This window comes from Lytechinus variegatus, chromosome 2 (assembly GCF_018143015.1).
Source record: "Lytechinus variegatus isolate NC3 chromosome 2, Lvar_3.0, whole genome shotgun sequence".
NCBI classification, from domain to species: domain Eukaryota; kingdom Metazoa; phylum Echinodermata; class Echinoidea; order Temnopleuroida; family Toxopneustidae; genus Lytechinus; species Lytechinus variegatus.
In genome coordinates this window covers 69,467,462-69,495,195 of record NC_054741.1, presented here as the reverse complement: position 1 = coordinate 69,495,195, position 27,734 = coordinate 69,467,462, and the positions used below count along the sequence as shown (strand labels likewise).

General features: G+C 36.6%; 1 protein-coding gene across 1 annotated transcript; it reads left to right on the top strand.

The window, feature by feature from the left end:
* Positions 1–39: 39 nt before the first annotated feature.
* Positions 40–14,961, top strand: LOC121408821 (BRCA1-associated protein-like). The gene is made up of 13 exons (XM_041600476.1): positions 40–532; positions 1,403–1,639; positions 3,433–4,000; positions 4,614–4,803; positions 6,073–6,186; positions 6,685–6,833; positions 7,774–7,849; positions 8,258–8,396; positions 9,306–9,418; positions 10,974–11,063; positions 11,976–12,140; positions 13,401–13,496; positions 14,076–14,961. The coding sequence occupies exons 1-13, from the start codon at positions 451–453 to the stop codon at positions 14,253–14,255; spliced, it is 2,199 nt and encodes a 732-aa protein (XP_041456410.1). The 5' UTR covers positions 40–450; the 3' UTR covers positions 14,256–14,961.
* The last annotated feature ends 12,773 nt before the right edge of the window (positions 14,962–27,734 follow it).

Below are 27,734 nucleotides of genomic sequence, written 5' to 3'. Positions count from 1 at the left end.
TCCGGTGCGCTTTGTTAACCCGGAAGCTAAGCTGAAGCTGAATGCATTATGAAGCAATACTCGTACGCTGCGTGATTGGAAACGAAAAACAATGTTTTGCTTGATCATGATGATGTCTGTATTTGCGAAAACAGTTTTTGGACATGTTGTTGGCTAACACTAAATACGGTCTACATTGGTTTCATCTTCAAAGTTCTACCTAGAATAGTCTAGTCTCTTAAGACAAGAGAAAATAAGCAGCAGGGCCAGGCCAAGGGGACAATCGGCTGATCGGACATCACTCTTCTTCCCTGGCCGGGGTCGCGGGGATTTCCTACACTCTCGATCTTCTGGACTGGGAACTGCCGGATCCAGTGGTTAAACAGAAAAAAGTGTTGTTTTATTTAAATTAGATTTAGGATAGAGGCTTTAGAGCTAAGCTCGGGATCATTGGAACAGTTCTGTATTTTGATGATGTCTGTTTCATTGTGTATCATCAGAATTTCTGTTAACGACAACTCTCCAATTCCAAAATCATTTTCATATTCAAGAGGTAGATCTGCGGTCTTCTAAATTATTAACAAGTTAGCCCAGGGGGGGGGGCAGTCAAATATATTGCTGTAGACATGCTTGACCAAAGAAAAATGCATTTAAAGGGGCGGTTTTAATTTTTTTCAGTTTTATACGTGGGCTGCGTGTGCACTTGTTAAGGATATCAAAAACACTGATTTTCATTCAAGAAAAAGGATGGTTTTGAATGACTGGTCAGTCGCGGGGCCGGGTCAAACATATTTAGGGTATGTTTTTTTCCGAAGCTTTTTTTAAAAAGATATTCAAGCATGTTAAGAGTATGTTTTTTCCCAAGCTTTTTTCCCCCAAGGTCATATTCTGGCAACAATTAGTTTAGGGGCCAAATAGTGTGAATAAAGCCCATGAAAAATTTGTTTAGGGGGTTATTTTGCACACGGAGAAAAAAACTTGTTTAGGGGGTGTTTGGAAATAATTTGGTCACGTATATGTACAGCAATACATTTGACTGCCCCCCTTCCCCCTGGGGGCAAATTAGTCCTAATTTTGTCACAGTTGATAGCCTAACTGTTAGCTGTTTAAGTTATTAATTTTGTTGAACATTATTACTCGGAACGTAGGGAGTTCATTTTCAGTAGCCATGGTAGAATAGAGTATTTGGTTGAAATTGAAATAGCCTAGCAACATACCTAAGGCATGATAATGTTAGTCTTCCTAGTGATTTACATGTAAGTTATAATTTTGAGAATTGAGACATTAAATCATTCAATTCAACTCTTTTAAAATATCATTTTTTAAGGGTAGATTTATCTAGAACTCTATTTGATTTACCGGTAATCAAATTGTGCCATTAGAATTTTTGAGATTAACTAGGTTTTGTTTGATTTTCGTGCAGGAGCAGACGCGATGGCAGAGAGTCCACCACTGCTGTCTTCTTCACCTCCTCCTTCTCTGATGGCCAAACGACATGATGCCCTCAGTGACAAACCTTCAGTGGCATGGGAGAAAGTGGATGAAGATGGACGTAGTCATCCAATCCTGGCCAAGGCAGAGAGCACCGAAGCCATCTTGGAGAAATGCATCGGGAAAAGGGAAGAGACAGAGATCCAGATTGAAACCTACAATGTTGAAGGTAATTTTAACTGGGAATGAATCTACGGTCAAATCAGCTGGAATTTATTTTGGGAAGGGGATGGGTTATTCCCATTTGCACAACATTTGTTACAGTGAAGTAAACAAGCCACATCTTTTTTCTCTGATAACCAAGTTAATTTCTTGAAATTCACTGTACAGGTAAAACCTCAAATATTTTTGCCTGATGTGGGGAAGAATAGGTTGTAAAGCTACACTGATATAACAGGAGGCAGGCATAATCTTTATAAAGAAATCTAGAAACACCTAACTTTATGCCCTTTAGATGAGAACATTGATGAAAAATGTATTATTTGTATTAGATATTTGCTATTGAAATGTACAAATTGTGTGTAAGGGCCTGCCAGCCATGATGTCACATTTATTAAAGTCGATTATAATTTGTTGTAATTTCGTTGTTGGTGCCATTTTGAGACTGCACAGCTCTATCATTATACACTGTCAGAGAAAATGATTTTGCTAAGTGTTAAATAATTGGGCTTAAAAGCTCTTAACCTTAATGTATTGAACTCATGATTTTTTAATTTCTTTCTGTTTCAACTTTAAAAACTTAAGAATTTTGTGCAAATTATAAAGTATGAAAGAAAAACTGAGATAGATAGTGTAATGTGATGTAAAGGCTTGATGGGGAAGTTTGATCTTGGAATTCTGTTGATAGATAGATAGATAGATAAAGGCTTGCTGGGGAAGGCTGTCTTGTAAAGTTGTAATAGATAGAGATATAGATAGTTTAATGGGATGTAAAGGCTTGCTGGGGAAGTTTGATATTAGAATTCTGTCTTGTAAGAGATAGAGATATAGATAGTTTAATGAGATGTAAAGGCTTGCTGGGGAAGTTTGATAATATTGGAATTCTGTCTTGTAAGAGATAGAGAGATAGATAGGCCTAGTGTAATGGGATGTAAAGGCTTTCTCGGGAAGTTTGATATTGGAATTCTGTCTTGTAATAGATAGAGAGATATATGTGTATTGGAATGTTGACACTTGCTGAGGAAGTTTGATATTGGAATTCGGTTTTGTCCATGGCAGACTATGAATGCAGGTCGGATTAAAACTGAGAAGTATTCCGGGGGGGGGGGGGGGCAGTCAAATATATTGCTGTACATATGCATGGCCCCCCAAAAAACATGTTTAAAGGGGTGTTTTTTCACTTATGGACACGGGCCATGCGTGCACTTGTTCAGGGTATAAAAAACACAGATTTTCATCAAAAAAGGATGGTTTGAAAGACTGGTCAATCGTGGGGGGAGGGGGGGTCAAATGTATTTAGGGTAGTTTTTTTTCCAAAGCATTTTTTTTAAGACTAGTCAAATGTGTTTAGGGTATGTTTTTTCCCCAAGCTTTTTCCCCGGGGCTTTCTCCTCCTCGTTTCTGATATTTTTAGTTAGCTTTTATTATGAGAGAGACTTGAATAACTTGATGAGTAAGATGAATATCTCTTTTCTGGAAGTTAACATCCAAAACTTTATTGAAGTACTTGTTCATCTGCAGGTAAGATATGCAACAGTAAATTTGATTAGGCATTAAAATTCAGTATGTAAACATTTACACAGATCAGTAAACAATCATTCTAAAAAAATTGCTTCCTATGATGAAGGCTTAGAATGAGAAACCACTTTGAAGTTTTTAGTTATATTGATTTGCCTTCGTAATCAATTTCTGATGTACCAAAGTGATAGTAAATTTCCCTAACCGTTACCATCCTAGCTTATTTCAATAAGAGAAACTATTTCCTCATTATGCAAGCTAAGCATTGATATTTTTATCTTCCAGAAAGATACGAGGATGAGTGCACAGATCAGGTCAAGGAAGATCCTAAACCAAGCTATGCCAAAGCTCTTGCTGGGGTGAAAGAAACCGACAAATGGCGTTCATCCAAGGAAAGACAAAGTCAAATTAATCAATCATCGACTTTTAAGCCTGTAAAGGGGGACAGTCTATGTAGTGACACCACTACTACTAGTGAAATCATATCTCTTGATAGTACTGATGAAGACTCTCTAAGCACAGACAAGGACAAAGGTCAAAACTCAGAGTCTGACAAAGTTCAGTGCACAGAGAACAAAGGACAAAGATCGGAGAGCAAAGGACAAAACTTAGAGGGCAAAGCTAAGAAAGGCGAGGCTTCGAGTAAGAGTCGCCCTAGAGTTGTGCCTCAAGTTGATAGCTCTGTTCGACATGTATCATCAAGCATTAGTCCTCCAACCGTGTCGTCTGAAGCCAGTGAGGGCGGCAGATCAAGCAAAAGTCCACTGACGCAGATCAGAAGAAGAATACCATTTTTTTCAGGGAATCCTGTGGTGGATATTACAAAGGGAATAGTCCATCTTTTCAAAGAGAAGTAAGTATGGAGTCTCATGATCAGCAAAAAATACTCTGGCATTTGGCTTATAAAATGGGTGTCTTCCTGATAGTTTTTTTTCCTTTCAGCACTTCACTTTTTTGTACGAAAAAAAGAAAGTATTTGAAAGCAAAAATCATAAACTGTAATGATCTTTTGATACCGCACAAGTCCATGCCCAAACCTTGAAACTAAACCTCCCTGAGCAATATTTCATACAACTGCTGTATAGAGAAAAGTAATAAGTTTCTCGCCTTGGAGTAGCAGCTAGCAGAACATGCATGATTTTAACACGGGGGTACTGTCTTAATAAAGGGGCTGTTGTACCTGGACACTGTATGCTGACCCACTGTACCTGTGGCCATCCGTTCTTGAAGAGATTAGATTATACATGTAAGTAAATGGCTTGTCATAGATTTTATACCTGACATACACTGGCAAAAAAATTCAGATGTGACAGCCTTATCAAATTTGATTTATGAATCAAAGTACTGATTTAAATCGAATAATGATTCTTATTCTTTTTCTTAGAATAATTAGTAATCACCAAGGTACTTTGATATTTTACTTGCACACCTAAATGTCAAAATCTATTTGTTTTGTTTGTGATCAGTCACATGACGTCTCTAGACGAAGGCATCATTCGCAGTGATATGATCTGTGCTCTGGCTGTCCCGGCATCTCTTATATGTCATGATCTACTTCAGTTCTTTTCTCCTTTGGCTGAGGGCATAGAACACATCCGAATCATCAGAGATTCCAACCCAAACCAATACATGACTCTTATTAAGTTCAGAAATCAGGTGGGTAAATGTAACATCATGAAATTGGGACCATCTGCTTCAAAATGCACAATAAGTTGGAAGTTGGATAGATTGAATTTAGATATTTTCCTGTGGTTCGAATCCTTAGCTTTCAAGTGATATATAGCTTGTCAAAAGTGATCAGCAGTAACCTTCAGATGTAATCGATTAAATTTAGAGAAATTTCAGTAAGAGTGAAGAATAAGACAAAAACATGATTTGAAGTTGATGATTCACTCAACCATTATTTATGCATACTATGCAAGTTATGTGAATTTTTTAGCAATCTGAGAAGAAATACCCCGGACCCGTTCGTCTCAATGAAACCCATGTATCTTGCTTGTTTAGGTTTCTTTCCTTTTTTTTTACTCTTAAAATTCCATGAGAAGAGCTTCTCTTTTGGAGAGGTAATTTTCTGAATTTTATTTTTTGAAAACCAAATGATTTTTTGGCTAATTATGAGAACATTGTCTGGCGATTTGTTCATGGTTTTGAGACAGATGTTCACAATTACAATATACATGTGTCTGTGCATTATGTGCAGGAAAAGACGACCCTGATGTTTTGAATAAAATAGCAATTTATTTCTTGTACTTGACTTTGTGGTTTCTTGTTCTTCAGTTTATGGCAAATTGGATAAAAAAAACACACAGGAGAAAAAAAAATGTGTGGCCATGGAATTCACGATTATTATTATTATTGTTTATTATTACGGGTATTATTCTAGTCATCTTGAAAACGAGCTTTGGAATCTGAGTCACAGACATGAATTCTTATACTTTTAAAAATTGTAAACAATTATTTTGCTTATTGCCACTAAATAGATAGAATAGAAAAACTAAATGACCAATGTGACAGTGGGGCAGTCTAACTCAGTGTATGTAGTGTAAGAGTAAAAAGTAGTTCTGTAAATATGTAAATTTCTGTTTGTCTATGTACATGTACAGATAAGTCTTGTGCTAATCAAGTACTACTACAAACTGCTGCTGCTGCTACTATATCTTTTTCTGCTACTGCTGCTGCTGCTACTACTACTACTACTACTACTACTACTACTACTACTTCTACTACTACTACTACTACTACTACTACTACTACTACTACTACTACTACTACTACTACTACTACAACATGTACTACTTCTACTACTACTCCTACTACTACTACTACTACTCTACTTCTTCTACTTATGCTTCAACTACTACTACTAAAATGTAATTGCCAGTGTGTTATTTAAAATTTGTTGCTTTAAACCTTTGAACTTTTCAGAGCCATGCAGATGAGTTCTACAAAGAATATAATGGTAAACCATACAACTCATTTGATGACTTTGTCTGCTATTTAGTCTTTGTTTCAAGGGTAGAGTGCATGAAGTCATGTGAGGTGAGTAATTTTGTTCATTCCATAACATTTCATTATTGTTTTGAACTTTGTGTGTCTATTTTAAAAACTTTTTTCAGATGGCAGATGGACTTGAAGTAGTTGCAGTAATATTTTTTATTCAATGATCGTCATATTTCTTGGAAATTGATAATGAACACACTTTTTTCCAAGATAAGAATATAGACTCAGAGTGAAGGTCAGAAATGTGAAAGAATGCACAATGATGTTTCACTTTTACTTTGAATCATGGCTAAGCTAATTTTATAATATATTGTTTATTGAGATGTAGTGAGATATAATTGATATGAAATAAATGCAAATGTCACTTGAAAATATCAAATGCAAGACTCAGATGCATGCATCAAATTGGTTGAAAAAATAATCTGTGTTTTTTAAAATAATTTTCTTATTGCACCTCTTTATGCATCAGGTCCCAGACTTGACTGAATAACCAATCTTTGACCCATACATGCATTTTCTACTTTTTCATATTTTTAGGGAGCTAGTCTTGCTACTCCAGGCCTCACCGAGCTACCAACGTGCAATATTTGCTTGGAGAGGATGGAGGATTCAGTAGAGGGTATCCTTACTATCTTGTGTAATCATACATTCCATGGTAGCTGCCTCACCAAGTGGGGAGATACAAGGTATGTTATCTGGTCCTAGGGCTGGTTTCATCAAACAGTCTCAAATTCAAAATTTGGGGCATCCCATAAAAATATGTGTTAATTCTTTGGGTTATCCAAGTGGTTTCATGAAACAGGCTACTTTTTTATGAAACCAACATGAATGTTTACAGTATCGCCTTACTAATAATTGGATGTTGTGAAAATGCTAATTCATTTACGGTACCTAGTTATTTATTATGTTATAGAGTACCAAAATTAGAATATTTACAGTCTAATGTTATAGTACGTCAAAAGTTTAGAACAAGTAGTCCTTGCACTAGACATGTACTGAGTGATTTACATCCAGGAACCTGTATTGATAGCAGACATTGTTATTTCAAACTATCTGGAACATGGGAATGAAGGAGTGTGACATCACATTTTTGTACTAGAGAAAAATTTTCCTATCCTTTCATATTATTTTGATTTGTTTTTTTTTGGGGGGGTGGGGTTCAAGTTGTTTTTATTTTATAGCAGCTCAGTGTTCTATGATAAAAAAAGTAGTTGAATTAAAGTTGAAATTTATTTTATTTGCAATTTATATTGAAATGAAAGTCAATTTACTCCTTCATGAGGAGATCAGCTCCTGTTATTTTTCATGTCAGAAATATTAAGAGTTTACTCTGCTTAGCTTTAAATTCATGAACGTGATGAAGTATTATTCTGTGATTTTCCTTGCAAAATATGTGTTAAATTGTTTATCATACCGGTATATCTAATTTCATTCTTTATATTTCTGTTTCTGATGAAGGACACTTCCTATTGGAACAAATAACAATTGAGAGTAACAATTGATTGAGACAAAAATATTTAGTGGTTAATCACCTCTTGCCTTCATGTATTTTCCCTAGTTCTATCTTTTATATTTCATTGGTGGTCTTGAGTTCAAGTAGACTTCTTTGTTTTGTTTTTATCACAGTTGTCCTGTATGTAGATATAACCAGACACCCGAGCCATCAGTAGATAATAAATGCTTTCAATGTGGAGCTCAAGAGGTAAGTTTGATCATATACAATTGGTTGTTTGAAGAAATATTTAATCAATTTTTAATCTGATGTGCTGGGATTCTTTTTATAAAGCTATCTCAGTTTTTCTTTAAATCAAACCAAATGTTGTTGTGTTTAGTTCCCATTCTCTCCGAAAAGATACCCAGGCAACTTTTATAATTGATCCAAAAGTTTGATATTGAACTGCATCATTGTGCAATATTTGATATCTGAATATCAGACTTGATGCATGCATGCATATTGACAAAATTAAAAAAAAAAACGCGCATCAGCATTGGACATATTTTAACAAGCATGGTAAATAAGCGCAATTTACACAAGAAATCTGCAGAAACCAGGGGTTAAACCGATGGTTTTAAAAACCACCTTTGTGAATTTGGGCCTTTGTGTTTGCAGAGCCTGTGGATCTGTCTGATATGTGGTCACATAGGATGTGGGAGATACGTAGAGGCCCATGCATATCATCATTTTGAAGACACTCAACATACCTACGCAATGCAACTTGGTAAACAGAGAGTCTGGGACTATGCTGGGGGTAAGTCACTTGGTAGGATTGATTTATGTCTAGCCGTGATTGCCCTTTCATGAATAGTATATGCGGACTGGATGCTGATTATTTAAAATGTAGTGTACCAGAATTTTACAGATAATCAAGGGCTGCTATTCGGAGGACTTGATTTATATGTAGATGAAAGTAGTGCTTTATTCAATATCTAGGGCCCGTCTTACAAAGAGTTACAATTGATCCAATTAAACATAACTCTATGGAAATCCATCAGTCTCATAATTTTTTTCTACATAAAAATTTGCACAATGTCCTTTGTGAGTAAAGAGAAGTGAATTTTCAAGAAAACAATGAATGCATGAATATACATCAAAGCGAGAAAATATTTTGAACAAACATGCATAATAGATGTTGACCTCGCTGGCCGTCCATAGTTGTGATTGATCGGATCAATCACAACTCTTTGTAATACGGGCCCCAAGTATTACTATAAGATTTAGTGTTCCTTATCTAATATGACATATTATATGGCTTCCCTTTTGGTGTGATAACACACTAATCCCCTATTCGATACATTCATATCGGATTTTGTTTATACGAAGTAGCAAAACAAGTCCTTATTTTCTTACCATTTTTCTCTGTATGATTTCTCTATACAAATGAAATCAGGTTTTCTGTATTATTTTAGCTTGAAAAGTATATTTTAGGAAAAGTATAGTGCACAGTCAATTATGGACCACACACAGTGTTGGTCATTTCGCTCCTCCTTTAAGACAAGGTTAACTTTCCTTTTAGTATATATACATTTAGCATATATATGCCGTTCTTTTTTTTTCTCTTTCATATAATGTTAGAGTCTGTGTATATGTATTTTTATCTGTTGATCTCTTGAGAGGAAATAGATGAAATTTAAATTATTATTACTTTCTGTTTTTATAGATAATTACGTGCATAGACTGGTTCAGAGTAAAGGTGATGGGAAGCCAGTAGAATGGGAGAGAGGAGATGGACAGCCGGAATGTGATGAGAAGTTTGATTCCCTTACACTAGAGGTAAGGAGATGATAGGTGCATGATAACATCTTTTTTGTGATGCCACCTTCTTGATTTCTGGGGCCTGTAACATTAAACTAAGTGATTGATCAAAGCAACAAATCATAGAATTAGCCCAATTAATCACTAAGCTACATGTTACAGGGCCCTAGTTATTCCATTGAAACCAATGTAGTCTTTTTGTTCCTCTTTAATGCTTTAAATTGACAATATTATAGTTTTTATTTCATTGCTGCATTTTTCATTGTTAATCTTTTGTATTTGATCAAATACAGATTGATAGAAATAGACTAAAAATTAGAATTAAGTGACAAACTTGCTTTATTGAAAATTATATATTAATACAATGCAGCATTCTTGTAGTTTATGTCACAGGTTGTTATTTTACATATGAAAATCTATAATCCATTGTAACAATCAGCTGTGTCCTTTTTCTAAAATTTTGAAATTTAGAAGGTTTCAATGTCATGTTTGCTTTGAATGATCACTTTCAGATCATCCTTGGTGATAGCTGAAATCTTTCCGTCTGAGATCAGTTTTTTTTTTCTCACATGGTCCTGTTTCCGACTTTCCGTGCATTGAAAAGAAGAATCTAATCTCTTGGCGGTCAAGTCTTCTTGAATGTTCATTCTTGTGTTTCGAGGTTTCGATCGTTGTTGATTCTTTGATCTTTGGCATTGTATGTAGAAAATTTCACAATGCTAACTCTTGGACTAGCTTGTACACCTTCTTTTGTATTTTGCGATGTTAATTGAAGAGAAAGGTTGATTTCACTGGACTAATCTATAATCACAGCATCAGTATTCCCATTCACTGATTCCATCATGTGGTGGTAACAGACAATTTCTTCAACTGTATTGTCTCTGGTTGACAAGGGTTTTGTTAATGTCATTTTACTTTTCTGCAACTGCTGTCGTTCTAATTCTTGAAGCTTAGATTTTCTTGGATTCTAGGTCCAGCTGGAAAGCAGAATGTAATTCACCTTCTAGCTTGTCAAACACACTTTGTAGACAGCATCCACTATCTCCTGGATAACTCTGGTGAATGTAAGACTTTTTGCAATTTGTCACTAATGATGGCTTTCAATTTGGCGGGAGAATTTGAAAAAGATTTTTTATTGATGCATGCTGATCCGTTGGTTGAACAGCAGCAATATCTCTGCCCTCAGAGGAGCTTGATAGCTGGGAATTCCTTGGTGGGCTACTACCAAGTCTCATAAAAAATTCGTAACTCCTTTATTCTCTTTGGATACACTGGTTTCCTTCTGATGATATGAGGCATGATTTCCAACTTTTGAAAACTTTTGGGCAAAATGTCAAACCTATGAATAATATCCAAATGTGTCAGAAAAAAAAAACAGTGTGGAAGATCATAGACATCCAGTTCAGTCTTCTTCCACTTCCTGATGGGTTTCTTTCGTGCAGCCACAACTCTCACCTTTTCCTCCTATCATCTCTAAAAAAGCATTAAGAGGTGCATGGTTCTTGCGATACATTTTTATTTTTGAAAAATCCTGTTTAAATAATTTTATATGTATTTTCCTGTCAATCTGCAGTATACTTACTTGTTGAATAGCCAGCTTGAATCCCAACGGCTCTACTATGAAGAGAAGATGACAAGGATAGAAAGTGATGCTTTAGCACAGGTATGTTTAGTCATGTGTTTGACTGTTGAATTTTAGCATTTCTATGTAACGACTGGCCGGAATTCACAAAGAAAATTGACTTAAAATTTATTCATTGCTAAAAAAATACATGGTTGAAAAGCCCAAGAAAATTGCTTGACATTGGTATCTTTATGTTTACACAAAACCAAGGATCAGAGAAAGTATCGCAAATAAGCTACATGCTTGTAATTTCAGTTTGAGCGGTTTAGATGTTCCCTGTACAAAAATGCTATAGGGGATGCATCAACCCTGACCACGATATTTCAATATGCATGATCAGTTGTATCGCATTTTCATGTGCAACGTCAATGCAGTGTCTATATGACAGTATGGCTGACCACGCATTTGCATATTAAGTGCTCGCAGCTGTTGTCTGCTTTGCTACAGTACACGTTTCCAGTGGGATTTGTGCATTTTATCAACCATTTGTATGGCATCGCTGTGGAAATCCCTTCATATCTTAGAAACTAAAATAAATTGCTGCCTAGAAATTTAGTTGTGAACAGAATAGGACTTGTACGTTCATTTTCTGTAAAAATCTCAAACCATAATTGACATTTCGGATGAACGCCAATGATTTGATTTCCCAACTTCAAACTTTCCTGGCTCATGTATGTATACCGGTATGCATAAGGATGATCTGATTAGATTATGATGTCACAAGTTCAAAGGCCATGGGAGTCCATTGAAAATTTCAGCAGTTACATGTCTAGTATTATCTTGATTTAGCAGTGGCAGGGACTCAAATTAAGACTGCTTGCAGTTAACAATTCATCTCTTGTCCCTCTTCCCTAACCCTTTTCCTGCTATTTCTACTACAACTTTTATTAACACATTCATCAATTTCAATTAGGAAACATAATTGATTTTTAATTGATTCTTGGTTCTTAGGTATCTGAGATAGAAGTCCGGTCCAGAAAATTGATGGAAGAAAGAGACAGAGTGGAGAGAGAAATGCAGAAAAGTCTCAAGGAAAAACAGCTGCTTGATAAGAAGTGTTCCTTTATGTCTGATAAATTAGGCAAGGTCTTAAATCAGCTTTCAGAAGAATTGGAGGTATGTGAAAGCGACTGTACCATTACTGTAGTGGGCTATTTGAGCATTTTTACATCTTTTTCTCAATGGAATATGTACAAGAGATAGCTGTATTAAATATCTGTAAAGACACTATTTTGCATCACCTAATACACTGTTATTCCAACTTCTATAATGCACTTATTTGTAAACTGCCCCTATATTGTATATCATTCCCTTAGTTCTCAATGGCTCGAATTCACAAAGGTGGTTTTGAAAACCCACGTTGAATCCATGGCTTATGCAGATTTCCTGTATAAATTATGCTAATTACCGCGTATCGGGCGCGTGTATTAAAAATTCCAATGCTGATGTGCCCTTTTGTCACAGTGTGCCAAATTGATGCCTGTTACCATGTTAGATACGCTATTTTATTCATGAGTCCACTGTTTGAAGAGTGGACTCATGAATAAAATAGCATACTTAACCATGGCAATAGGTTTTAATTTGGCGCACTGCGACAAAAGCGAGCATTAGCATTGGACATTTTTTAATGTACGTGGTAAATAAGCATAATTTATACAGGAAATCTGCATAAACCATTGGTTCAACTGAGGTTTTTAAAACCCACCTTTGTGAATCCGGGCCTATGTACCAACCACTCAAATGCATTCTCCTCAACTGCACATTCCTTGACCCTGGTACACACATATTTACAATCACAAATGTCCAACAATGATTCTGATCATTAGGGTAGAGTCAAAGTGGGTTGTGCATTGGTGACCAACTGCTGCTGGTCAGCAGTGCGATTCCTTTCACACCAGTGGACCACTAGAATTACATAAGGAAATCAGTGTCACCAAAGACAATGAGAATGTAACCATTTTAAGATCTATATTCTCTAACTTTAAAATGATACTATCTTTCAAACTTTTATCAACCTAGTAGAGCTATGGAAATAATAGTACCCAGCGAGATATTTTTTGTTTTCTTGCTTGATTTACTGGCCCATATTTTTGCCACTGCCATTTTATTCTGTTTGTGAATTATACATGTAGTTTACTCCCCTGCAAGTTTGTGACCTTTGAGACCATATCTCTTCCGAAAGGTAGGAGTAGAATTATTGATCATCAATAAATTTTGAAAATTTATATGTCATCTTTAAAACTTAAGAGCTGCTTTAAAGTAAAATGTCCTATTTGTCCATTTATTATTACGAACTTGGCAGTCACTAATGTAATATTGTAGAATTGATGAAGTGATTAGTGGATTGATCAGTTTGTAAAAATCTCTGTTTTTCAGATGAATAAGTGTCTTCGAGCAAATCAAGCTGACTGGCAAACAAAGGTCACTGCACTTGAAAAGAGGTTGGATGACGAGAGCAAAGCAAAAACAGAGGTAAGTCCTGATATTAGTTTACCTGTGATATATTTTTTTTCAGAGGTAAGATCTGGTAATGTGAGCAATAGGACTTTTCCATCCTGGATACTCAAGTGAATTGTATTGAATTTAGGTATAGCTGTCACAGGAAGGAAATGTATTAGATCTCTCTATAATGCTTGCAAGTCTATTGCAAGTTTTTTGTAAAACCTCCTCAAAATGTCAAAAAATGTTAACCTAAAGCTAATTCAGTTCTACATCCAAATGACATGCAGTCAGTATCTATGATATTTTGCAGATTGGGAACTGTTTTTGGAATGTTCTCCTCATAAAGGTCCCGTGTGTTGATCACTACATTATACAAATGCTCATCATCATCATCATCATCTTCTTCATCATCATCATTATCATCATCTTCATCATCACCATCATCATCATCATCACCATCATCATCATCACCATCATCATCATCATCACCATCATCAATCACCATCATCATCATCACCACCATCATCATCATCATCACCATCATCACCATCATCATCATCGATCACTGTCATCATCATTAATATCATTAAACTCATGTATATCTTGCAGGAGATCAAGGATTTGAAGGAGCAACTGAGGGATCTGATGTTCTTCCTGGAGGCCCAGGAAACCTTAAACAAGACTCCTGATAAGACCAGGCAAGAGATCCAAGAGGGTCAGATCACCATAGGTGCTTCACCCTCGCCTGATGGACATCCTGGTAGGAGAGGCAGGAAAAAAGGGAAATAGATTGATGTCACATGGAAGAACATTATTCTTTTTTCCTCTCCGGCCTCTACGCAGGTCTGTTTGGTAATTGACCACAGCTTAGCAAAGACTTCCCTGTTTCTGCTGTAGTTGTACCCAGAATTGCCTGTACCTGTACTCTACCACCGTTCAAAAGTCTTGTGTATGCTTTGGCAGGAAAGGTCTTACCAATGCTTGAAGATTTGACTTCAGGCACACATCAATCAAGACACCAACTCAAAACAGACTATCTCAATGTATCAGTGTTCATTAGCCATGCAGTCACCTCTCATTCTGACTTTTACAAATACAGCTAAGTGTGTTCTGGAGGTAAACAAGTTAGTTTAGCTCTTCAAGCCAAAGCCTCTACCAAGCATGGATGCAATTCACAATCCATCCATCCTTCTCATTGTCTTGATAAATCTGTTCAAGTGTGGCAGTAAAAATCCAGCTCCATTGACATTCTTTCAAGTAGAGTTTATTTATTCCTATGTCATTTTTATACAAAAAAAATAATATTTTGAAGTGACTGTTCGATTGTCTCATAAGTTAATGAGAAGTAAGTGCTATTTCCATTGAATGTCATATTGCATTCAACAGGCATTCTCATAATAACTTATATGAATCTACACAGATTGGTGGATATTTATTTATTCCTCTATCATTCAGAGGCGTCGATCCTTGGGGGGCAGGGGGGCGATCGCCCCACCAATGGAAATAATTCCAAATGTGTGCAAAAATGAAATAAGATTGTAATGTTTAACAGAAATCAGCAAGGGAGATTTATATACACAACTTGTTCTTCATTTAAAATCGTCCGCTTTTCAGATTGGAATATAAAAATTTTCAGTTCGCGCTCGCATCATTTATGTAACAAAAAACCCATACTTTTCATGATTAAATAGGTAAATAGAATGTCCCGTTTTCAGTTCTAAACCACAAAAGAACTCCCGCTTCGATTTGCAATAATCTTTTGTTGGATATGTATCTTGTTCTTTATTAAAAACGTCCATTAAACTGTCAATTTGTTTCAGTTTGAAATATCAAAATTTTCAGCTCGCGCTTCGCGCTCGCATCTATTGTTATTTTAGACACCCATCTTAATCATTGGTACCAAAAATGCTTAGAATATCAAGCTTTCAGGTAAGAACATAAAGAAATTTCATCTCGCTCTCGGCACTCGCATCATCTGTGTAGTGAGATATGTATTCTCCTCATGAGTTACTATACAAACAGTCCTTAACAGGTACCTCTTTCCTGTTTTCAGTTCAGTATACTAAAAAATTTCAGCTCGCGCTTTGCGCTCGCATTCATTTCTTGGTGAGATATGTGTCTTTTTCTCATGAGTCACACACACACACAAATATATATGTGTGGGTGTGTGTGTGTGTTATGTGTGTGGGGGGGGTGAGTCATGATTTTGCCCCCCCAATCTGAAAAATGGATCGACGCCCCTGCTATCATTCATTGATTCCGATCGAATCCAATTGATTGCAAATTCTAATACTGACTCTTCCATCAATTCATAGGATAATTCCTAAGATGAATAGATATGTGAGTGTTTACTCTACTTGCAAGGCACTTTATATGACATCGAAATTCTTATTACTGAGCCTTTCATGAAGGGGAAATATATAATTAAAAAGATGATGATTGATTTCAATGTTGTTAACATAAATAAGGCCAGTTGGGACACACAACTAAATATCACTCTAAAAAAGTCTGTATGCACATATGACTACTAGTTAAAAGGATACCTGAATAACATATTTTCATGTGTGTCCTTTGTACATGACACTCCTTCAACATGTCTCAAACTATAGAATTTGCTCCTACTAAAGATAAAGAATGTGTATATTACATGAAAATCAAGCCCATTGTGTGGTTAAATATGCCCTTAAAACAAAGAACTCACCAAATGTATACCTTTCTTTGATTTTTGCCTCTTCTCTCGGGGCAGCGCCAGGATATTTTGATATGGAGAGGGCAATGTGACCTAGAAACAGTTGATGTGAATTTTTCTCAATGCAATGACTGTGAAATAAAGGGTAAAACAACCCATACCCCCTTTTTAGTACTCTTCTCTCATTGTTTTTGTTTTTCTTCCCTTTTGTTTCTTTTTACTGTTAAAAATGAAAATCAGGGAATCCCTGCCACCTTGAAGCTTCACCATGGTTTTAGTTCATATTTTGGTAATTTTAGTACCCTAAACTTGCTATGCATTTATAATGTTGGCCAAAGAGATTGAAACTTTTCTGAATGCATATGTGTTCATTGATAGTCAAGTGCCCTCTTACCCTGGAGCCTTGTTAAATGGATTGAAGTCAATCTTAACTAAAGCAAACAAGTGATGCCATAATTATGAATTATCATAAGAATACATGTCAATTATGCTCATTAGTATTTTGCACCCTGATTTTAAGTTGTGGTTTAACTATGGAGAGCCAATTGGAGCACAAATCCCTTACAGTACACATTCAATTTATTTACTCATGTGGCACCCGAATTGTTCTGGGAATAAGAACTGAAGTATTTTTCTACGTTATGAAAGCAAAATGAAAAAAAATGATTAAAACTATACAATATAAACAGAATTTTTGGCTCCCCATAATTTTAGCACAGAGCTAGACCATGGTCTAAGCTAAACCTGGGGAGCGTTTCATGAAAGGACTTGTCGGACGTTTTATCTGACAAGTCCCATTTTATCCAACATTTACTATAGTAACAGTACCTCTCAGCCAATCAGAATCAAGGAAAGATGTCAGATCTGACAACTTGTCAGACAAAAATGTTGATGAAACGGTCCCCAGACTTCAGAATACAGGCCATGGTGTCCACATGCAAATGATCAAACCGCCGTCTCCTAAAACCAACAATCTCTCTTTACCTGCCAAAATTAATATTATTAATATATTATGTGCATTAAACTCACTGCAAATCAGATTTGGTGCATTACGTGTCTATTGTTATTATTATATATTTATTTCTGTATGATATTGTCAAGGAAAATATGAAATTTGTAAATTAAAATGTTTTTCATGAGATGACAATTTTGAGAATTGGGATCAATTTGTAAATTATGAGAACTTAATGTGAGATACAAATGTATCAAGATGGATTGACTTTTAATGTTTCCACCCCCCCCCCCCCCTTCGAAACACACACACACACCCTCACAACTACACACACACATCCCTCAAAGTCCAACCCTAACCAGGCCTGGCTTTTGAGGTGTAGAACACAGGGGAAGGATTGAATGAAAGCCCCTTGAGATCCTTGCCGCCAATCACGCGAACGCTGTGAAAATTGCCATGATAATAGTGTGGGATGTAATCTACAATGCTGTATGGTTTTTTAATCTCATTCACTAAAAAGTGCTCCTAGAATGCTATTTTTGTGTAAATATTCTTTATACCATTGCTAACCATTACACAATGAATGAAAAATATCCTGGTTTGAAAATGAATTTCTGATGTGTTTCTTTGTTTTTCAACCTTTTTTTATTTGTCCTTTTCCCCAAATTTATAGCAGAACCTTTTTGAAATATAATTATGCTAAAATCAATTAATTTCAGCTAGCTAAAGGTAAAAATAATCACATCCTTATGAATAAGATGAGAAAACTCAATTTACATTGACTTTGTACTCAAAATCAAAATCCACCTGAAATTTTGGGATGGACACAGGTAAAAAAAAAAAAAGCGCCCCCCAAAAAGGTTATCAACCTAAGTTTTAGGAGTGGCTAACCACAAGCAAAAAAAAAAAAAAAGGCATCAAGGTAAATTTTAGGGGGGGGGGGACAACTCACGTTTCAGGGGGGTCCACGTGACTTTAGGGGGGAAGCTGGAAAAAAATTGACAAGCAAAAAAAAGGTTATAAAAAAAAAATTAGGGGGGGACACGTCCCCCCGTCCCCCCCCCCCCGCTTCCGCCGCCTATGGCAGTGTTACCAGGTCCAAGCTGAAAATAAAATCCACAAGTCATGAAAAGGGGAAAAAGACAGGAAGGAGATGAGAAAATCAAGAAAGAGATAAAAGAGGAAGAAAAGCAGAATGTCGAAAGGTACTATTAAACAAGGGGGACTTGAAAAAAAAAATCTGGGGGGTGTTTCACAAAGATTTAAGTATGACTTAGAGTCGCACTTAAATGCCTAGTTACGCGCAGTATAAAAGGCATGACAGCATTGGTCAGATCATGCCAAGAGGACGCGCACTACTGCGTATTGATCAATAAGATTGCGCGTTGCATATCATGTACGCGTCGACATTTAAGTGCTACCTAAGTCATACTTAAATCTTTGTGAAACACCCCCCAGGGGCCCGTTGCAGAAAGAGTGCGTTTAAACGCAAGTCAAAAAAATCAATCGCAAGTCCCAAATGCGCGCTGTTGATTGGTTGAAAATCAAGTTGCGCATGTTTTTTTTAGAGTTGCGATTGATTGCAACTCTTTCTGCAACGGGCCCCAGGTCTAATTTCGCTCGCGCATCGTGCTCCCATTTGCTGGAGGGGGTATTATGGTCCGCCCAATCAGATGAGGCATTGGATATCTTGTTTTCGAGTCAATAAACATCAAGCACAACTTATTCTGCTCTCGATTTGAGTTTTTGTCTCACCTGCGAAGCAAAGTGAGACTATAGGCGCCGCTTTTCCGACGGCGACGGCAACGGCGGCGGCGGCGTCAACATCAAATCTTAACCTGAGGTTAAGTTTTTGATATGACGTCATAACTTAGAAAGTATATGGACCTAGTTAATAAAACTTGGCCATAAGGTTAATCAAGTATTACTGAACATCCTATTAGAGTTTCATGTCACATGACCAAGGTCAAAGGTCATTTAGGGTCAATGAACTTAGACCATGTTGGAGGATTCAACATCGAAATCTTAACCTGAGGTTAAGTTTTTGAAACGTCATCATAACTTAGAAAATATATGGACCTAGTTCATGAAACTTGGACATAAGGTTAATCAAGTATCACTGAACATCCTGCATGAGTTTCACGTCACATGACCAAGGTCAAAGGTCATTTAGGGTCAATGAACTTTGGCCGAATTGGGGATATCTGTTGAATTCCCATCATAACTTTGAAAGTTTATGGATCTGATTCATGAAACTTAGACATAATAGTAATCAAGCATCACTGAAAATTTTGTGCAAGTTTCAGGTCTCATGATTAAGGTCAAAGGTCATTTAGGGTCAATGAACTTTGGCCGAATCGGGGGTATCTGTTGAATTACCATCATAACTTTGAAAGTTTATTGGTCTAGTTCGTTAAACTTGATCTGACATTAGAGTAATCAAGTATCACTGAACATCCTGTGCGCGTTTCAGGTCACATGACCAAGGTCAAAGGTCAATGAACGTTGGCCGAATTGGGTGCAGTGGCGGATCCAGAGGGGGGCGCCCCGGGCGCGCGCCCCCCCTATTTTCGCCGGATTTTTTTTTTTTTTTTTTTGATGGTTATATTTACTGGATTGGTACAATGTAGTCAATTTCAAGGGCTAGATCTAGTCAAAACTATATTTTAACTTACGCTCATGGCCTTTGTGTTCGCACAAATGCACCTCTGTCATACTGTATTGCAATATGTAAATTCCGGAATTCCAGGGCGCGCAAGTCGATTGGTTGGAAAGTTGCACCACTTGTAATCGGGAGTTGCAGTGCAGTGACCAGTGTGAAGATGTTGGATTGGATATCATTTTTTCCCGAAATTTTGTGTTTTTTGTAACATGCGTTTGTCCGTCTTTATGGCAAATACATGTAAATTGTAAGTAACAGATCGCGAGAGAAAGTGTCAACGATGCGAATGATAATGTCTATCCCCGAGATTATTCTTCACTCAAAGATGAAGCCCTATATCGGGCGCCACGTGCGCAGCATTATCATTCTGCCTTGGTCATGTACGTTTTCACTGAAATGTATAGGTCCAGTGGCGTAACTACGGGGGGGGGCATGCAAAATAGGGGGCACGTGCCCCCCCCAATCGGCTGACCAAAAAAAAAAAAAACGGGGAAAAGGAGAAAAAGAGGAAGAAAGGGAGAGAAACGTAGTGGAAAAGAAGACATTATTGTTCATTATATTGTTATATTATATCATAATTATGTTATATTACATAAGAAACATTTCTTTTCGTAACTTTATGAAACATAATTTGCATAGGGCCTATGTCTTCATTGTTCCTGGTGCTCGCATTGTCTGTTTACCGAGATATATAATCCTGTTATACTATAAAACCTCCCTTTTCATAGTCAATATACAACAAACTGCCAAATGTATTTCCTCGCACTTCGAGTTATCATTGTTTTATGTACAATAGTGTGCTTCTTTTTCATGACTACTTAAAAGTGATGGCCCCATTTAAGGTCTTAATATAAATCATTTCCTGTCCGTGCTTACGTTCGCAGTAGTGGCTTTGTGTTATATGTCTGCTCTCCATGAATTCGTAAAATCAGTCCTTAAAATGTCCCTTTTTCTGATCTGAATATCAAAAATTTTCAGCTCGCGCTTCGCACTCGCATCATTTGGTTAGTGAACTACGTATGGTCTTGGTGAATTCCTACAAATAAGCCTTAAATTGCCCCCCTTCAGGTCTGAATTTCCTAAATTTTCAGCTCGCGCTTCGCGTTCGCAAGATTTGATTAGTGAGATGGGTATGTTAATCATGATTACAAGTGCTTTATGTGCATGTTTAGATGTAATTCTAACAAAATAAGCAAGCGCTTATGGGCAATCGCATTAGATGACTATGGTGAGATGTGTATACTCTTAATGGATTCCTAAAATATAGTCCTTAAAATCTTCCTGTTTGGAGAGTCAATATTTAAAAAAATTTCAGCTCGCGCTTCGCACTCGCATCATTTGGTTAGTGAACTACGTATGGTCTTCGTGAATTACTACAAATAAGCCTTAAAATGCCCCCCTTCAGGTCTGAATTTCCTAAATTTTCAGCTCGCGCTTCGCGCTCGCAAGATTTGATTAGTGAGATGGGTATGTTAATCATGATTACAAGTGCTTTATGTGCATGTTTAGATGAGATTCTAACAAAATAAGCAAGCGCTTATGGGCAATCGCATTAGATGACTATGCTGGTGAGATGTGTATACTCTTAATGAATTCCTAAAGTATAGTCCTTAAAATCTTCCTGTTTGGAGAGTCAATATTTAAAATAATTTCAGCTCGCGCTTCGCACTCGCATCATTTGGTTAGTGAACTACGTATGGTCTTCGTGAATTACTACAAATAAGCCTTAAAATGCCCCCCTTCAGGTCTGAATTTCCTAAATTTTCAGCTCGCGCTTCGCGTTCGCAAGATTTGATTAGTGAGATGGGTATGTTAATCATGATTACAAGTGCTTTATGTGCATGTTTAGATGAGATTCTAACAAAATAAGCAAGCGCTTATGGGCAATCGCATTAGATGACTATGCTGGTGAGATGTGTATACTCTTAATGAATTCCTAAAGTATAGTCCTTAAAATCTTCCTGTTTGGAGAGTCAATATTTAAAAAAATTTCAGCTCGCGCTTCGCACTCGCATCATTTGGTTAGTGAACTACGTATGGTCTTCGTGAATTACTACAAATAAGCCTTAAATTGCCCCCCTTCAGGTCTGAATTTCCTAAATTTTCAGCTCGCGCTTTGCGCTCGCAAGATTTGATTAGTGAGATGGGTATGTTAATCATGATTACAAGTGCTTTATGTGCATGTTTAGATGTAATTCTAACAAAATAAGCAAGCGCTTATGGGCAATCGCATTAGATGACTATGGTGAGATGTGTATACTCTTAATGGATTCCTAAAATATAGTCCTTAAAATCTTCCTGTTTGGAGAGTCAATATTTAAAAAAATTTCAGCTCGCGCTTCGCACTCGCATCATTTGGTTAGTGAACTACGTATGGTCTTCGTGAATTCCTACAAATAAGCCTTAAATTGCCCCCCTTCAGGTCTGAATTTCCTAAATTTTCAGCTCGCGCTTCGCGTTCGCAAGATTTGATTAGTGAGATGGGTATGTTAATCATGATTACAAGTGCTTTATGTGCATGTTTAGATGTAATTCTAACAAAATAAGCAAGCGCTTATGGGCAATCGCATTAGATGACTATGGTGAGATGTGTATACTCTTAATGGATTCCTAAAATATAGTCCTTAAAATCTTCCTGTTTGGAGAGTCAATATTTAAAAAAATTTCAGCTCGCGCTTCGCACTCGCATCATTTGGTTAGTGAACTACGTATGGTCTTCGTGAATTCCTACAAATAAGCCTTAAATTGCCCCCCTTCAGGTCTGAATTTCCTAAATTTTCAGCTCGCGCTTCGCGTTCGCAAGATTTGATTAGTGAGATGGGTATGTTAATCATGATTACAAGTGCTTTATGTGCATGTTTAGATGTAATTCTAACAAAATAAGCAAGCGCTTATGGGCAATCGCATTAGATGACTATGGTGAGATGTGTATACTCTTAATGGATTCCTAAAATATAGTCCTTAAAATCTTCCTGTTTGGAGAGTCAATATTTAAAAAAATTTCAGCTCGCGCTTCGCACTCGCATCATTTGGTTAGTGAACTACGTATGGTCTTCGTGAATTACTACAAATAAGCCTTAAAATGCCCCCCTTCAGGTCTGAATTTCCTAAATTTTCAGCTCGCGCTTCGCGCTCGCAAGATTTGATTAGTGAGATGGGTATGTTAATCATGATTACAAGTGCTTTATGTGCATGTTTAGATGAGATTCTAACAAAATAAGCAAGCGCTTATGGGCAATCGCATTAGATGACTATGCTGGTGAGATGTGTATACTCTTAATGAATTCCTAAAGTATAGTCCTTAAAATCTTCCTGTTTGGAGAGTCAATATTTAAAAAAATTTCAGCTCGCGCTTCGCACTCGCATCATTTGGTTAGTGAACTACGTATGGTCTTCGTGAATTCCTACAAATAAGCCTTAAAATGCCCCCCTTCAGGTCTGAATTTCCTAAATTTTCAGCTCGCGCTTTGCGCTCGCAAGATTTGATTAGTGAGATGGGTATGTTAATCATGATTACAAGTGCTTTATGTGCATGTTTAGATGTAATTCTAACAAAATAAGCAAGCGCTTATGGGCAATCGCATTAGATGACTATGGTGAGATGTGTATACTCTTAATGGATTCCTAAAATATAGTCCTTAAAATCTTCCTGTTTGGAGAGTCAATATTTAAAAAAATTTCAGCTCGCGCTTCGCGCTCGCATTATTTAGCGAGACAGGTACGTATCATGGTTACAAAAGACTGATTATAATGTCCCTATTTAGGTCTGAATATCCGTTTAATGGCACTGTCCTTAAAATGTCTCTGTTAGGTCAGTATACCTGGCAAGCGCTCACGAAGTGACTCAAAATTTTTGCTGGTGCCCCCCAATGCCGTGACCCACGGTACGCCACTGTATAGGTCAGACATATTTGTATTTAATGTAAACTAACTTTTACACTTTCTGGTAGATTCAGAGGCATATTATCCAGGGCGCCCCAACTAAGTTTCGCCGAAGCAATCATTCCAACGAATTATTATCAAGGAGCAAAATTGTATATTCTCAATCACCAGTCGACCCCACTCCGCGTTTGCTGTGTATAGGCAGCTATATGTCAGCGTAAGGAGCGAAGATTTTATGTGACGGGGGGGGGGGTGGGGGTTGGGGGGGAGAATAAAAATACTTTCGTGCTGGGGAAAAACGTCCCGAGGACACATTGTGTATTGTTAAAAAGTAGAAATTGTGACATTAACCCCCCCCCCTTACCCCATTTTTAATGTTTGATAATCTATAGGTTTGCTGATTACAATATATCGATTACAAGTCTCAGTTTCGTATCATTTAAATTTGACGTTTCAATCACACGATGCAAGCAAGTGAAGAGCCTTTGCCAAATGTATGTTTTGAATGACCGCTTATACGGTGTGTGACTGGAAACCAGCTCCTAAATGAGTCAGTATGTGTCTTTTATTCATGAAGTTACAGTGATTTAAGTGTGCATTTTTCTTCTAAAGGTGCTCTCAAAATACGACTTTTGGACATGATTTTTTGAAAAAGTCCTTGCCGTGGGAGGGGGGTATCCCCCTCCCACACCCTCCCCCCGCTCGGTCGCTTCGCTCCCTCGCCGCTGGCGCCCCCCCTATTTCAAAATCCTGGATCCGCCCCTGGGGTGTATCTGTTGAATAACCATCATATCTCTGTTAGTTTATTGGTCTAGTTCATAAAAAGGGGACATAAGAGTAACCATGTATCACTGAACATCTTGTGCGAGTTAGAGTAGTATTCAAAGTCAGCACTGCTGCTATATTGAACTGCGTGATGCAGGTGAGACGGCCAGAGGCATTCCACTTGTTATAACTTTTGTTTCAGTGAGATACGCATCATGTTCATGATGATAAAAAATTGCTGAATAATATTGAAAACAAACTACACACTCGCATTTTTGTAATTAACAAGATCCTCTTACTGAAATTCCCAAAAGCAGTCCTTGCACTAAATCAAGCACTGGCTACACTAAATCACAAAACCCACACAACATCGTGGCTTAGAGCAAAATACACTATATTTCCCGACGAACAAAATTTTAGAATTTAATGCACATGAAAGTACAATTTATCTGCATGATACAGGGGCGGATCGATCTAGCCTTCGTACATGGGGGGGGGGGGCCCGAATTTTTTCAGCCATATTTTCCCCGATCGAAGATGATTTTTGGTTTCTTTTACGGGGTAGTCCTAATAGTCACTTTTTAGCTTTATTCTTATAAAATCAACATAAATATATAATATCATAATCCTTATTTATATAATGCGAGCGCGAAGCGCGTGCTATTTTTGTTTTTAAATCTTATGTATTTTTTTCCTAAAATTTGAACATTCTGTTATCCTGAAAAAGATGTGTACGCAACTAAATAACTACTACGAACGCGAAGCGTTAGCAGAAATGAACTGATGGAAAAGGTAGGCCTACCTGTTAATAAACTGCATGCAATTAGCCATCATGAAGACGTTACATACTTTAAAAATCAAATAATGCGAGTGCGAAGCGCGAGCTTAAATTATTTGATATTCCGATATGAAAAAGTGTTAATTTATGGATTGCTCTTAATAAAGAAATGGGGTCCGTTTCATAAAAAGTTACAACTGTAACTTTTTCATTATGTCAACTACCATGGCAACAGGAACAGGGCTCAGCAGCCAATCACAATCAATGTTACCATGGTAGTTGCCATAATGGCGAGGTTACAACAGTTGTAACTCTTTATGAGATGGGCCCCTGATATCTTAAATCATTATTATTAATTTTTGACGTTTTGTCATCATATCGAAATGATGACTATCTTCCTATTCCTCTTCCTAAGCGCGAGATGAAACTTGTCGGTATTCCTTTTTGAAAAAGGGACAATTTAATGATCAAATCAATGTCTTATTCATTAATCTAATAAGCATAATGAGAACGCAAAATATGTTAATATTCATGGTCTGAAAACTGGACATTTCAAGCATTTTTGAAATTATGAATAGGATGCATGAGTTAATTTTCAACAATTAACGCCAGCGCAAATCGGAGCCGAAACTTTTGATAAACTGTCATAAAATGGGGATTTCAAGTAATTGTTAAAGAATTAATATTGAGATAATTATACATAAATCACCAATTAAAATGCGAGCGTTCATACCTGAATGGGGATATTTTGAGGAATTTATGGAATACACGAAAATTATAGGTACCTGACAATTAAACAGCGCGAGCAAAAAATGTTAATATGACATTTTTACAGAGCACTTTTTAAAAATCAATTTGTAAATCAAACAAAATAATGAAAGTTTGATTACCGAGCTGAAATATGTTTTGTATAATGACTTCAAAACTTGATATTTTAAGCTCCATATTGAGCAAGATATGTGAATCACATAACAGACAATGCGAGCGCGAAGCGCGAAGCGCGAACGAAAATTTATATAGTGACATGAATCTTTTTTCCCCAAGTCTTCCCCTCATCTTATGTTTGCACTCGTCTTCCTCATCTTTCATTTTCTTTTTTCTGCTCTCTATTCTTCTCTTTTTCTTTTTCCTTTCTCCCTTTCTTTCTTTTTTTTTGCTCCGCCAATAGGGGGCCCGGGCCCCTTGATCCGCTTATGAATAAATATGATATTTGCGTTTGGAAAATAATATTTCAAGACTGGGTAAAGAAATGCATTTTCTAAATGTGTTGGAACAAATTTTCTTACTTGATATTTTGGAAACTAAATTACCATGGTAATTTCTTCATTCCTTTACCTTTTCTCTTCTTTTTCCCCCTTTTCCTTTTTTGCGCCCGCTGAAAGTGGCGCCCGGGGGGCACGTGCCCCCCTTGCCCCTCGGTACGCCACTGATGTCAAGTACATCATGTACACTGAAATAATGACTTAGTAAGACCTTATCTTAAACTGTAAAACCTTACTTTTTGCTGACAACACAAATATATTTTTTAGCCACAGTGACATAGGTTATTTACAACAAAATATGAATAGGGGAGACCGGGGTTAGTTGGAACATGGGGTAAGTTGAAACATTGTATTTCTCTTTAAAGCCTGTAAAATAAATTTATGCAATACTGCCCTCAATTTATTGCTATTAATAATACAACAGTGTTCAATTATTACTGCAATAAATTGAGGGCAGTATTGCATAAATTTACTTTAAAGGCGTTAAAGAAAATCACAATGTTTCATTTTACCCCATGTTCCAACTAACCCCTGTCTCCCCTACTGATCTTAATAAAGTACAAGAATGGTTCTCTGTTGATAATTTAGCTTTTAATATTCAGAATTTTTTTTATGACCATCAGTAGAAACAATGTAGATAACAAAATTTGTTGAAGTAGAAAGGGTGAAGAGTGTTTTTTTTGGGGGGGAGGGGAATTTACATTGATGATAATTTAAAATGGAAAAGCAATGTTAACAAGCACTATAGGTGTCTTAAATAGATTACGTGAATTTGCCCCACAAAATATTGTCTTAATGCTTCACCGTCATCTCAATTATGAAATTTTCGCTTGGGTTCTACAAATAAATATTCATTAGAATTAGTTTTCACAAAAAAGAGTAATCAGAATGATATATCATTCTGGTTTCATAGCTCACACTGCTCCACTTTTCTTAAGTTTAAAACATTGCCTGCATGTATTAATTATATAGTTATATTATTGGTATCTTTATGTATTTATACTACAAGAAATTACTTCCAATAAATGTCGATTCTTTATTTTGTAAAAATTCTGATATTCACAATCATGATACTACAGTAGAAGAAATTCCGATTACCGTGCATGTTTCATGTGGGAAATTATCCTTAACCCGAAAGTCAATAATTCGTAATTGGTCCTGTATTCTGGAACAGTCTCCCCGAAAATGTAAAAAGTTCACTATCCCTAATGCATAATAAATATAAGCTTACAACATTTCTTCTAAAAAAAACTTTAATTCCCTAGACTAAGTTACCTC